This window comes from Piliocolobus tephrosceles, chromosome 21 (assembly GCF_002776525.5).
Source record: "Piliocolobus tephrosceles isolate RC106 chromosome 21, ASM277652v3, whole genome shotgun sequence".
Taxonomy (NCBI): domain Eukaryota; kingdom Metazoa; phylum Chordata; class Mammalia; order Primates; family Cercopithecidae; genus Piliocolobus; species Piliocolobus tephrosceles.
In genome coordinates this window covers 46,794,099-46,807,160 of record NC_045454.1, presented here as the reverse complement: position 1 = coordinate 46,807,160, position 13,062 = coordinate 46,794,099, and the positions used below count along the sequence as shown (strand labels likewise).

The window sequence follows — 13,062 nt, the reverse complement described above, 5'->3', positions numbered from 1 at the left end:
GTTGTTTGAACCTGGGAGGCAGAGGTTGCACTGAACTCCAGCCTGGGCAACAGAGCGAGACTCTGTCGCAAAAATTATAATAATAGGCTGGGCATGGTGGCTTATGCCTGTAATCCCAGCACTTTGAGAGGCCACGGTGGGCGGATCATGAGGTCAGGAGTTTCAGACCAGCCTGGCCAGCATGGGGAAACCCCGTCTCTACTGATGATACAAAAAATTAGCCGGGCGTGGTGGTGGGCACCTGTAATCCCAGCTACTAGGGAGGCTGAGGTAGGAGAATCACTTGAACCCTGGAGGCAGAGGTTGCAGTGAGCTGAGATTGTGCCATTGCACTCCAGCCTGGGCAACAGGGCGAGACTTCATCTCAAAAAAAAAAAAAAAGTAAAATATAATAATAGTAAAAACAAAGAAACATTCCGTTCATAACCAGGGAGGACCCTGAGGCAGTGGTGAGGAATGTGGGACCCCAAAGGTGATGAGGTCCGGAGCAGGGAGGAACAGGCGCTGTGGTCCTCAGTTCCATAATCACCTCCTCTTGCCTTCTTGCCAGTGAGATTGCCACACTCCAGGAGCAGCTGATGACCTCAGAGGCCACTGTCCACAGCCTGCAGGCCGCCGTGCACCAGAGGGACAAACTCATTAGGCAGTTGCAGCCCCGGGCTGAGTTACTGCAGGACATCTGCCGCCGCCGACCACCCCTGGCCGGGCTGCTGGCTGCCCTGGCTGAGGCTGAGCGCCTAGGGCCCGTGCCGGCCAGTGACCCCGGCCACCCATCCCCCGGTGGGCCTGGTCCACCCCTTGCCAATAGCACTGGGGAAGAGGCGGACAGGGACCACCTCCAGCCTGCGGTGTTTGGGACCACAGTGTGAGCCCGGAATGCAGATTCCAGAATGGAGACAGAAAGCCACTGCTGTCAATGTCCTTGGGAGTCACCAGCGTCCTGCAGGGGGACCCAATGGCAGAGCCACAGTCCTGTCTAAGCATCAGAACGGGCTAAACAGTCAAAGTTTTCAAATAGGCCCACAGGCCAGATGCAGACGTTTAACCCACACAGAAGTGTTCTTGTTTGTTTTTAAACTTTGAATCAGTCACCCTTGCTAAAAACCCGGTAATGCAAACACAAAGATCTGGATTTCTGGCAAGATTTGGCCATGCTTGCCTGGAGTCCAGGGCACCCTCTTTAGCCAGGGTGTGAGTTTCTGTTGGTCTTTTTTTTTGAGACAGAGTCCCACTCTGTCACCCTGGCTGGAGTGCAGTGGTGGAATCTTGGCTCTCTGCAACCTCCACCTTCTGGGTTCAAGCGATTCTCCTGCCTCAGCCTCCCAAGTAGCTGGGATTACAGATGCGCACCACCACGCCCAGCTAAGTTTTGTATTTTTAGTAGAGATGGGGGTTTCACCATGTTGACCAGGGTGGTGTTGAACTCCTGGCTTCAAGTGATCTGCCTGCCTAGGCCTCCCAAAGTACTGGGATTACAGGTGTGAGCCACCGTGCCTGGCCTCTGTTGGTCTTACCTCTCTTAGTTTGTCTGGCCCCTGAAGCACCTGAATTGAGACCTCTCTTTTTCTGTCTGGTGAATGCAAATGGTATCAAGTTCCCCATTAGTTGAGTTTTTCTCCTTTTTTTGTGGGGGGCGGGGAGCTGCCCTGATTCTTGTTCCTACTGAAGCGGCCCCGATCCCAGGACTAATGCATTTTCTTAGTTTTCTATCCCACACCAGAATTGGGAGGCTCCAGCCAATAAAGACAAATTTATCTTTATTTATTCTTTACAGAGACAAGGTCCCATTGTGTCGCCCAGGCTGGAGTGCAGAGGTGTGATCATGGCTCACTGCAGCCTTGAACTCCTGGGCTCAAGAGATCCTCCCACCTCAGCCTCCCGAGTAGCTGGGACCACAGGCATGTGTCCCCATGCCCAGCTAATTATTTTATTTTTTTAAAGTTTTTCTGAGACGGAGTCTCCCTCTGTCACCCAGGTTGGAGTGCGGCGGTGCCATCTCGGCTCACTGCAACCTCCGCCTCCTGGGTTCAAGTGACTCTCCTGCCTCAGCCTCCTGAGTAGCTGGGATTACAGGCACGCGCCACCGTGCCTGGCTAATTTTTAAAATTTTAGTAGAAACAGGCTTTCGCTATATTGCCCGGGCTCAAGCGATCTTATGAGCCACCACACCACATCCAGCTTCATTTTATTTTCTTTACTGAACTTGTTACCATCAGAGTGTAAGCTCTATGAGGGCAGGAATTTTTGTCTGTCTTGTTCTCTGTTTGTCACCAGTGCCTGACATACCCCAGGAAGAACAGGATGGGTCTGTGGGCTCCTAAAGGGAGCCAGGGGACCCCTAGTACATCTGCTGACGTGATGAGACCCCCTCGAGCCAGCCTAGCTTTTTTTTTTTTTTGAGATGGAGTCTGGCTTTGTCATGCAGGCTGGAGTGCAGTGGTGTGATCTTGGCGCGCTGAAACCTCTGCCTCCCAGGTTCAAGCAATTCTCCTGTCTCATCCTTCAGAGTAGTTGGGATTACAGGCACCCCACCACCACACCCGGCTAATTTTGTATTTTTAGTAGAGACGGGGGGAGGGGCTTTCACCATGTTGACCAGGCTGGTCTCAAACTCCTGACCTTAGGTGATCTACCCGCCTCGGCCTTCAAAAGTGCTGTGATTATAGGGGTAAGCCACCGTGCCCGGCCCTAGCCTAGCTTTTGTAGCACACAACTGTCTCCTTTTTATACGCCCTAAAGAATCTATTTTTGAACTCCTTGTTTCTGCGCTGTCCTTCTTAGTCCAAGACATTCAGGGTGCTTTACTTGTCAAACCAGGGAAAGGAGAAAACTCCTGTGCCTTTCGGGGCCAGCCATTCCCCCACCTCCTCACTCAGGGAACTGTCACACCAGGAACCGCCGAGGGGCACAGCCTGTTTCAGACCAGAAAGGTCGGAGGCCACCCACGGCCCTCAGGATGGCGCCTGCCTGCCTGCCTGGCAACAGTGACCCCTCAGTGCAGTGACAATGGGCCCATTTTCTCCTCTGGATGAACAAGGAGGGGGGTTGTTTGTACAAAGGAAAGGCAGGCTGGGGCCTGTCCGCGCTCAAGAATAAACCGGATGATTTCCTGGCCTGGGTCCTTCATCCTTTCATCCTGGCTTGGGGGCAAGAGGGAGGCCCTCTGTGTTATCTGTGCCTCATGGTAGGGTCCTGCTGGGCCAGGTGGAATCTAGGGAGCATGCGCAAAGCACACTCTACACCGATTGCGTCTAATCTTCGAGTTCCCTGTAGACATAGGCTTTGTCCTCATTTTACAGCTGTGGAAAGTGAGGCCCACGCCAGGTGTGGGGCTCACGCTTGTAATCCCAACACTTTGGGAGACTGAGATGGGTGGATCACCTGAGGTCAGGAGTTCGAGACCAGCCTGGCCAACATGGTGAAACCCCGTCTCTCCTAAAAATACTGAAATTAGCCAGGTGTGGTGGCGGGCACCTGTAATCCCAGCTACTCAAGAAGAATTGCTTGAACCCGGGAGGCGGAGGCTGCACTGAGTGGAGATCACACCACCGCACTCCAGCCTGGGCGACAGAGTGAGACTCGGTCTCAGAGAAAAAACAAAAAACAATAACAGCAACAACAAACAACAACAACAAAACCAGAGGCCCAGAGGTGTGAAGGGAACACACTCCAGGTCTGGAGGGCCAGGGCCACTTTCAGTTTGGGGGGAAGTTACTGCTCAAATTCTGTTTTCTTTCTTTTTGTTTTGAGAGAGACAAAAGTCTCACTGTTGCCCAGGCTGGAGTGCAATGGTGTGATCACAACTCACTGCAGCCTCAAAATCCTGGGCTCGGCTGGGCACAGTGGCTCACACCTATAATCTTAGCATTTTGGGAGGCCAAGGCAGGTGGATCACCTGAGGACAGGAGTTTGAGACCAGGAGTTTGAGACCAGCCTGGACAACATGGTGAAACTCCGTTTCTGCTAAAAATGCAAAAATTAACTGGGTGTGGTGGCACATGCGTGTAATCCCAGCTACTCGGGAGTTTGAGACAAGAGAATTACTTGAACCCGGGAGATGAAGGCTGTAGTGAGCCGAGACTGTGCCACTGCAATCCAGCTTGGGTGACAGAGGGAGACTCCCTCTAAAAAAAAAAAATCCTGGGCTCAAGCTATCCTGCCACCTCAGCCTGCCAAGTAGCTGGGACCACAGGCATATGCCACCATGCCTCGCTGAGTTTTTTGCATTTTTTCTAGAGATAAGGTCTCATTACATTGCCCAGGCTGGTCTTGAACTCCTGGCCTCAAGTGATCCTCCTGCATTGGCCTCCCAAGAAATCCTTACTAAACATGTAAAAATGAGATGCCAAAACAGCACTTCAATAATGGTTATATTTTATAGTTCTCTACACAGACAAAAAAAAAAAAAAAAAAAAAAATGCTGCTTGTAACACTCATAGACATGAAAGTATTTCTCTGCCTATTTAAATAATTCTGGATTGTAGTGAGCCCTCAGGATTTTGGCAGCCAGATGTCACCATGGTTTCTCATAAAACTGATGATGTTACATCAGTGGTGGCTTGAATCAAGACACCGGGTTGCCTGTAACCTACAGATTGGTTTCAGACTCCAAAGGCAAGCTCTTTTTTTTTTTTTTGAGACGGAGTCTGGCTCTGCCACTCTGCCACTCTGCCACCCAGGCTGGAATACGGTGGTATGATCTTGGCTCACTGCAACCTCCGCCTCCAGGGTTCAAGTGATTCTCCTGCCTCAGCCTCCCGAGTAGCTGGGATTACAGGCATGCACCACCATGCCCAGCTGTTTATTATTATTATTTTTTTTAGTAGATATGGGGTTTCACCATGTTGGCCAGGCTGGTCTTGAACTCCTGACCTCAAGTGATCCGCCCGCCTTGGCCTCCCAAAGTGCTGCGATTACAGGTGTGAGCCACTGCGCCTGACCTCTTTTTTAAGTTATTTATTTGTTTATTGAGACAGAGTCTCACTCTGTTGCCCAGGCTGGGGTGCAGTTGGTGTGGTCTTCGTTCACTGCAACCTCTGCCTCCCAGGTTCAAGTGATTCTTTTGCCTCAGCCTCTGGAGTAGCTGGGATTACTGGCGCCCACCACCGTGCCTGGCTTTTTTTTTTTGATAACAAAGTCTTGCTCCTGTCCCCCAGTCTGGAGTGCAATGGCGCGATCTCAGCTCCCTGCAACCTCTGCCTCCCAGGTTCAAGCAATTCTCCTGCCTCAGCCTCCCGAGTAGCTGGGATTATAGGCGGGTACCACCACGCCTGGCTAATTTTGTATTTTTAGTAGAGATGGGGTTTCATCATGTTGGCCAGGCTGGTCTCGAACTGCTGACCTCATGATCTGCCCGCCTTGGCCTCCCAAAGTGCTGTTATTACAGGCATGAGCCACCGTGTCTGGCTAATTTTTGTGTTTATAGTAGAGACAGGGTTTCACCATGTTGGCCAGGCTGGTCTCGAACTGCTGACCTCATGATCTGCCCGACTTGGCCTCCCAAAGTGCTGGGATTACAGGCGTGAGCCACCGCGCCTGGTCAGTTTATTTATTTTTTAAGAGGCGGGGTCTTGCTCTGTAACCCAGGCTGGAGTACAGTGATGCAATCTTAGCTCACTGCAGACTCCAACTCCCGGGCTCAAGCAATCCTCCTGCCTCAGCCTCCCAAGTAGGTGGGATTACAGGAACACACCACCATGCCTGGCTAATTTTTTGTGTTTTTTGTAGAGATGGGGGGTCTCACTATGTTGCACTGGCTGGTCTCAAACTCCTGGGCTCAAGTGATCTTCCTGCCCTGGATTCCCGAAGTGTTAGGATTATAGGCATGAGCCACTGCGCTCAGGCAAGGCAACTTCTGACAATATAATTGTGCTGTGGGCGAGGTAAGGCCAGGCTTGGAGAAGGCTCTGATTGATGATTCTTAGTTCCGGGGGAATGGTGGGTCCCCAAACAGGGCCCATGTTGCAAGTCCTGGGAAACCCACCCACCTTAGCGGACAGGTATATCCGACGTCTCTGTTGAAGGCCTTCGGTGAGGTGGCTTCGTCCCTTGAGGTTTATGTCCGGGATCAGGGCTGCTCCTCCACTTGGGGTCACAACCTCTGGCTCACCACCTTGTCAGGAGCGAGCCCACTAAGTCACATTTCAGGCCTGAAAACCAACAACAAAACATCTGTAAAGACAGAAGTCCTGGGACTGGCTTCTAACGATCGCCAGTGACAAGCCTTGTGGGGCAGTGAGCAGAGGTGTTCCTCATGCTCAGCTCAGTCCCTGTGGGGTTGCAGGACCTACCCTTGGAGGTGGGCCTGGGCAGGAGGTCTTGAGGCCCCAGGACCTGGGTTTTTTTTTTTTTTTCTTTTTGAGATGGAGTCTTGCTCTGTCGCCCAGGCTGGAATGCAGTGGTGCGATCTTGGCTCACTGCAACCTCCACATCCCGGGTTCCAGAGGTTCTCCTGCCTCAGCTTCCTGAGAAGCTGGAATTACAGGCACCCACCACCATGCCCAGCTAATTTTTGTATTTTTTAGTAGAGATGGGGTTTCACCACATTGGTCAAGCTGGTCTCGAACTCCTGACCTCGTGATCTGCCCACCTCGGCCTCCCAAAGTGCTGGGATTACAGGTGTGAGCCACCGTGCCCAGCCCACCTGGAGCTTTTTTGTTGTTGTACAATAGAAACGGGGTCTCTATATGTTCCCCAGGCTGGTCCAAACTCCTGGGCTCAAGTGATCCTCCCCACCTAGACCTCCCAAAGTGTGGGATTTCAGGCATGAGCCGTTGTGGCTGGTCAGAACCTGGGGCCCTTTTTGAACTTTGATTCCTCAGCAATTTTGTCAGCCCTGGCTGGGGCTGCGAAGCCCCCATGAAGCCCAGAGAGGGAAAGGGACCTGACCAGGGTCACACGGGAATCATGCCTCAAGCCTCCCTAACCACAGACTTGTCTCCACCCAGGGCATTTCATCCCCTGCAGGGCAGTGGCCTGCCCCTCCTCCTTGCAGCCAGGAAGGGATGCAATGCCACAGGGATCTGGCTGTGTCCCAGGCCCTATGGGGCTGGCAGTTAAGTAAGCAGTCAGGCTGGGTGCAGCCATCCCTCCCCTTCCCCTCCCCTCGCTTCCCCGTCTCCCCCACCATCCACTGTCGGCTAGCACAGTGCATTCATGCAGCTGGGCCCCGCCCCGTCTCCAGAGGCACCTCCCGCTAGCAACAGTCTCCCTAGGCACGGCACAGCTAACAGAAGGCCCGGCAGGCAGGACTCTGGGACAGACGCAGGCCAGGTGAGCGTCTGAACAAGGGGCAGTTGGCCAGGGTGGGCTTGCGGGAGTCCCCACTTTGACCTCTCTCCCTTCCAGCTGCTCAGAGAGCCCAGACCCAGCATGGACGCTGTGGACGCCACCATGGAGAAACTCCGGGCGCAGTGCCTGTCCCGCGGGGCCTCAGGCATCCAGGGCCTGGCCAGGTGAGCTGTCCCCTCTCGCCTTCCTGACCCTGGCCCCTGAGACCACTGTTCCAACCGTGTCCCCTGTCCCCAGGTTTTTCCGCCAACTAGACCGGGACGGGAGCAGATCCCTGGACGCTGATGAGTTCCGGCGGGGTCTGGCCAAACTCGGGCTGGTGCTGGACCAGGCGGAGGCAGAGGGTGTGTGCAGAAGGTGGGACCGCGACGGCAGCGGGACGCTGGATCTGGAGGAGTTCCTTCGGGCGCTGCGGGTGAGCCCCCACCTCGCAGTCAAGGCGTGTGGCCTGGGCGTGAGGCGACAGAGGATGCTGTGATGTGGAGACAGGGGACTCCTCCCCAAGAGCTGCTAAGAGGCGCCTGCTAGGGGTGACAGCCCCGGTGCTCTGCAGTGTCTTGGGGGTCTTGGGGGTTTGGGTCTGCTATCCAGCACCCGCAGTCACCACCTCCTGTCCTAGCCCCCCATGTCCCAGGCCCGGGAGGCAGTCATCGCAGCTGCATTTGCCAAGCTGGACCGCAGTGGGGACGGCGTAGTGACGGTGGATGACCTCCGCGGGGTGTACAGTGGCCGTGCCCACCCCAAGGTGCGCAGTGGGGAGTGGACGGAGGACGAGGTGCTGCGCCGCTTCCTGGACAACTTCGACTCCTCTGAGAAGGACGGGCAGGTGGGTGTCTGCGCAGGGGGTCCCCTCCCCAGGCAGTTCCTGGGCCGCCCCCTCACGGCCCTCCGTTTCCAGGTCACGCTGGCGGAATTCCAGGACTACTACAGCGGCGTGAGTGCCTCCATGAACACAGATGAGGAGTTCGTGGCCATGATGACCAGTGCCTGGCAGCTGTGAGCAGCTCCAGGCTTAGCCCTGCTGCCCTGGCCTGTCACTCCCCACCCCCGCTGGAGACCTCCCTTCCCTGGGCCTCTTCTCTCCCGGGCAGCCACACCACAGAGCGGGGAGGGGCAGGTGGGGGAATGGAGGCTGCAGGACCGGCTAGACCAGGTCCCTGCTGGGCCACCAGGGGGAGGTGGGACAAAGGTCCTAACACAATTCACTGGCTCAGGACCCCAGGGAGAAAAACTGTCCCCACCCACACCATGCTGACCTGAGGCCTTGCAGCCCCTGCGGATGCCCCCGCCAAGGTCCCCTGATCCCCCCACCCAGCCTGCTGCTCCCCCACCCCCTCCCTTGCACGTCCCCCAGGAAGCCAGGTGACCCCGGATGGGAGGCCGTGTGTGGAGGCTATCCTGGAAGGCAGTCTGGACCTGCCCATGTGTGGAGCGACAGGCAAGGGGGCATCCTAACCTCAGAAACCAAAAAAAAAAAAAGCCTTTGAGAAAAACATCTGTAAAACATCAACCCCCAATCAGAAGATGGCAGTGGGGAATAAAATAGCAGTTCACATGTCCAGCGAGCCCCGTGTCTACACTCCCATGAGCAGCCCGAGGCTGGGAGCCCTGGGCGGGGGCAGAAGACCTGCAGGGCCCTGCAGCGGGGGTTGGGGTTAAAGTGTGGGTGGCGGTGGAGAGACCAGGGCTGTGGCTGGATTCCAGTGCTGGTGACACGTGGGGTGGGAGCATGAGGCCCCAGGCTGCCGGAGGTCCTGGCCCGGGGAGGTGGAGGACATTCCTGATCAGGGGCTTCCTGAGGCCCCTGGTGCATGCAGAGGCTGGGGTTTTAGTTAAAAGTTTAATGTAGTTCCCAAATACATTTCATATGACAATCTTACATAAATGTTCCAAAACACATGGGCGTTATCTCATTGTACTCGTCACTAGCTGGCTAAGGCTTAAAGCAGAGACGTGTGACTGGGTCTCTCGGGAGGGCCTCTGGTTCTTCCCTGGCTCAGGCTTGCTGGGGGCTGTGGGCCAGGGCTCTGGCGACCTAGAGGTGTGGGCGGCACAGCTGCAGGAGGTCTTCTCTTAACCCTCCGAGGGTGGGGCTGGGAGATTTCCTCTGAAGTCCCAAAGAGGCCCTGTGCCCAGGGGACCTCCTCCTCAGCCTCCCTAGGTGGGTGGTGCCAGCTGGCTCTTGGCCACACCCCAGGGTCAGGTGGGCACAGGCGTCCACTCCAGTGTGCTGCGTGCTTGTGAGACGGTCTATTCTGGGACCAGCCCCCTGGCTCTTCCACCAAGACCTGGTGAGGGTACCCCTCTGCCTCTCAGCGGCCCCTGGCCCTGGACAGTTCTGGGGGCAGTGACACCTGCGGCTGGGGAAGGGGTGGCCAACAGCGGGAAGCAGTTTGCGCCTGGTGCCTGATGATGGTGAACCACGTGACAGATGGAGACAGGAGTCGGGGACCCTGGGGACCCTTCCAGGTCCAGTGACCTTTTCCTAGATAGGCACTCTCCAGGCCTAGGACAGACAGGGCCCAAATCCTCATCACCCCGTGACTCAGCCTGGAGGTACCTGGGGTGGGAAACAAGTGACCCCCCAACCTCAGAGGCCAGAACCACAGGTCGGGGACAGGGACCTCAACGGAGCTGTGCCTGCTCAACGCTCGAGAGCATCTTAACCTAAGAAACCAAAACAAAGCCTTTGAAAATAAAAAGAAAAAAAGATGTAAAATATACACCCCCAATCAGAGAGGAGAAGTGGGAAATGAAGATAGTAGTTAACGGCATGTCCAATGGGCCCAGTGTCTACACTCAGAGCAGTCCCCGGGCTGGGCGGGGGTCCCAGGACTGTCGTCGGGGAGTCCCGGGCAGGGACAGAGGGCCAGCTGCTCCCCACAAGGGCGGGGCCCCGCAGCAGGGAGGGAAGGGTGTGGGCAGCGGAGAAGCCAGGGGCTCTGGCTGGACCCAGAGGCTGGCGACACGCAGGGTGAAGGAACGAGGTCTCCAGTCCCAGTGAGAAGCCGTGACAAGTCTTAATGTGCCATTTCAATTCGAAGGAGGGGAGGGAGGAAATGTTCTTGTTTGTTTCGCTCATCAATATGATGAGGTCTCATGTCCCAAACCACATTCAGGCAGTTCCCGAGTCTGCTTTTGAACAGGACGTGCGGGTCCAGACTGTGGCCGGCCCAGCGGGGTGTGTGGTTCCCGGCCCCGCACCTGGACGCTGCCTGCGGGGTGGGGGCGGGTGGGCGGGCGGACAGACGGACAAAGCAGCAGCCTGGTGTGCAGCCGGGCTCCCGGCCGCTATGTGCTCCCGGTCGTCTGCCCGTCCCCTTCGTCACCAGCACCTGCAGGGAAGCAGCAGCCCTGCATCAGGATGGAGCCCGCACTTCCCAGGTCTGGCCACCCCTGCCAGGAGATCAGCACTGGATCAAGGATGGTGGGCAGCTCCTTTTATCCCCCCAGGGTAGGGACCACCAGACTCACCAGCTGCAGTGGCCCCTGAAGGAGCCAGGACATCGTCATCGTCGCTGTCATCCTCCTCGTTGGACGGGGCTGCCCCAGGTTCAGGTGCGGGCATCTTGGCCTCCTGTTCCTGCTCCACACGGCTGCGCAGCGCCAGAATGCGGTGGTGCAGGGCTGCATACAGCTGACCTGTGTCCTTGGAGCTGGCCTGGGACGGGAGGAGGGTATGAGACCCCCGGACCCCAGTCCTACCCTCTCCTGTCTTCTGCAGAACACAAGTGCCCCAAGTCCCAAGGTTCAGAGGTGACACTGCCACAAGGCCTTGTGGGGAGGCCACTGGCCCCAGGCCCTGGGCCTGCCGGCCCCTCCCTGAAAGGATGCCACCACTCCCAGGTGGCTGGGAGTATCCCAGAGGTCAGGGTTGGTGGACTCGACTGTGACACCATGACACAGGACAGAGGTGACCGCCCCACAGGGCTTCTGGCCTTGAACACATCACAACCCCTCAGCCAAACCCCAGCGGCTTCTCTGGGGTGAGAAGGGGACGAGGACTATGATCTCTATTCCTGAAGGCTGGGACTGGCAGGTCCCATCGTGCTTCTGGTGTCCCAGGCAGCACCTGAGGCCCCTCCCTGCTCCCCTCCCCACCGTCCTGCTTATCTGTGTGCCCAGGAACCCCCACATAGCCGGCGGGATGAGGGTCCCAGATGCACCGCGTGGCTGGCTCACCGAGATCAGGAAAACCTTCACGCCCTGGTCCTCGGTGTCCATGGCTGTGATGCGGATGCTCTTCTCGCTGGCCTTGTCGATCTGCATCTGGGCCCAGAGCTTGGTGTTGAGGATCAGTCGCAGGCTCCCCTGGGTCCGCATCACTGCAACCAGCAAGGCCACTCAGCCCTGGCCCCCACCCCGGCCACCTCCCAAACAGCCAGCTCTGAGAGCCAACCCAGTCCAGAGGGAAAGCAACATCACCGCGCAAAAGCCCAAGATCCTCCCAGGACCTACCCACAGAGCAAGACTTCTCCGTGAGGCCAGCCCTGGCACACCTGCTCCCGGGGTGGGCTCCTCCTCCCCAAGCCGGACCACTGAAGGCCGCAAGTGTGGGTGGCCGCACAGGCTGGTGCTGCAGATTAGTGGCCAGAGGCCACATGCAGTTTGTGGGAGGTTGTGTTTGGTCCACACAAGGGGGCACCAGGATGGCAGTTCCCTTGGAGAAGGGGGGATGAGACAGGAGCACGGGGTGGGCTGCGGGAGGCAGGGACCGATACTCAAGGTGTGTGTGCTTCCTGTGTGTGTGAGACATTGGCCTCCGTGGGAGTCCACGCCCTCCTGACTGGCCTCTCCCGAGTGGGCCAGCCCTGCCCTCTGGTTTCCTTAGGAGAAGGCAGAGTAGGACCACAGCTTAGCGCTTCCATGGAGAGGGGACAAGAGGACTGAGGGCAGCAGATTACGGAGGGAAATGGGAGGGCCTTACTCTCTAGAGGATGGAACACCCCCGCACCAGGCCTGGGCCCACCCCACGGACTCAGCCAAGCCCCTATCTTCCTGCTGGCTGCCTCTCCCCACTGGAGCAGGCCTGGAGAGGGTCAGAAACTTGTCCCCCTGCCCTGGCTCAGCAAACAGATCTCCCTGAGCCCAGGTGCCCACCTCAGAGGCCGAGTGGGAGACAGATAGGGGTGATTTTGCTCTCCCTGAGGCTGGGGAGGGCACTGCTGCCACGGGGCTACAGGCTGATGACCCAGGCAGAGGGGATGACCTGGGGGCTCAGCGCTCCATGCCCTCTCCTTCCACTGACATTTGAACATTTCCATGAGACAAAAGGAAAAACACAAGATGTCCATAAGGCGGGGCATGGTGGCTTATGCCTCTAATCCCAGGACTCTGGGAGGCCGAGGTGGGCGGATCACCTGAGGTCAGGAGTTTGAGACAAGCCTGACCAACGTGGAGAAACCCTGTCTCTACTCAAAGTATAAAAAAATTAGCCAGGCTTGGTGGTGGGTGCCTATAATCCCAGCTGCTTGGGAGGCTGAGGCAAGAGAATCGCTTGAACCTGGGGGGCGGAGGTTGCAGTGGGCCGAGATTGCGCCACTGCACTCCAGCCTGGGCAACAAGAGTGAAACTCCGTCTCGAAAAAAAAAAAAAAGACATTCATGGGGAACAAAAGAGCAGTCCCAGCCTGCAGGGACACCTGTCTGTTCTGACTAGGGCAGTGTTTCTGATCGAAGTGCATGAACACTACCCTGAATTCAAGGGGGCCACCTGAGTTACTGCTGGGCCTGAAACCCGTATTTATGAAAAGGCCAGAAGATGCTTTGACTC

The 13,062-nt window shown here is 56.7% G+C and overlaps 3 protein-coding genes across 6 annotated transcripts in view; 2 read left to right on the top strand and 1 right to left on the bottom strand.

Annotated features, from left to right (window-relative positions):
* Window positions 1–479: 479 nt before the first annotated feature.
* On the top strand, window positions 480–869 carry VMAC (vimentin type intermediate filament associated coiled-coil protein; the record flags this gene model as incomplete). Its single annotated transcript, XM_023186778.3, has 1 exon — window positions 480–869. A coding segment is annotated over one exon (390 nt), but the record flags the coding sequence as incomplete, so codon positions are not given.
* Window positions 870–6,539: 5,670 nt separating this feature from the next.
* Window positions 6,540–9,187, top strand: CAPS (calcyphosine). The gene is made up of 6 exons (XM_023186747.3): window positions 6,540–7,059; window positions 7,184–7,272; window positions 7,348–7,454; window positions 7,528–7,705; window positions 7,910–8,116; window positions 8,189–9,187. Exons 1-6 carry the CDS (start codon window positions 7,005–7,007, stop codon window positions 8,288–8,290), a joined length of 738 nt encoding a protein of 245 aa, XP_023042515.1. The 5' UTR covers window positions 6,540–7,004; the 3' UTR covers window positions 8,291–9,187.
* RANBP3 (RAN binding protein 3) overlaps window positions 9,117–13,062 on the bottom strand; it is a 62,743-nt gene continuing 58,797 nt past the window's right edge. For all 4 annotated transcript variants that reach the window (XM_023186745.2, XM_023186746.2, XM_023186743.3 and 1 more), the window contains 3 exons: window positions 11,473–11,615; window positions 10,765–10,951; window positions 9,117–10,625 (listed from right to left, as the gene is read on the bottom strand). In XM_023186745.2, coding sequence (XP_023042513.1) covers window positions 10,582–10,625; window positions 10,765–10,951; window positions 11,473–11,615 — 374 coding nt within the window. In that variant the 3' untranslated portion in view covers window positions 9,117–10,581. The remainder of the gene's footprint in view (window positions 10,626–10,764; window positions 10,952–11,472; window positions 11,616–13,062) is intronic.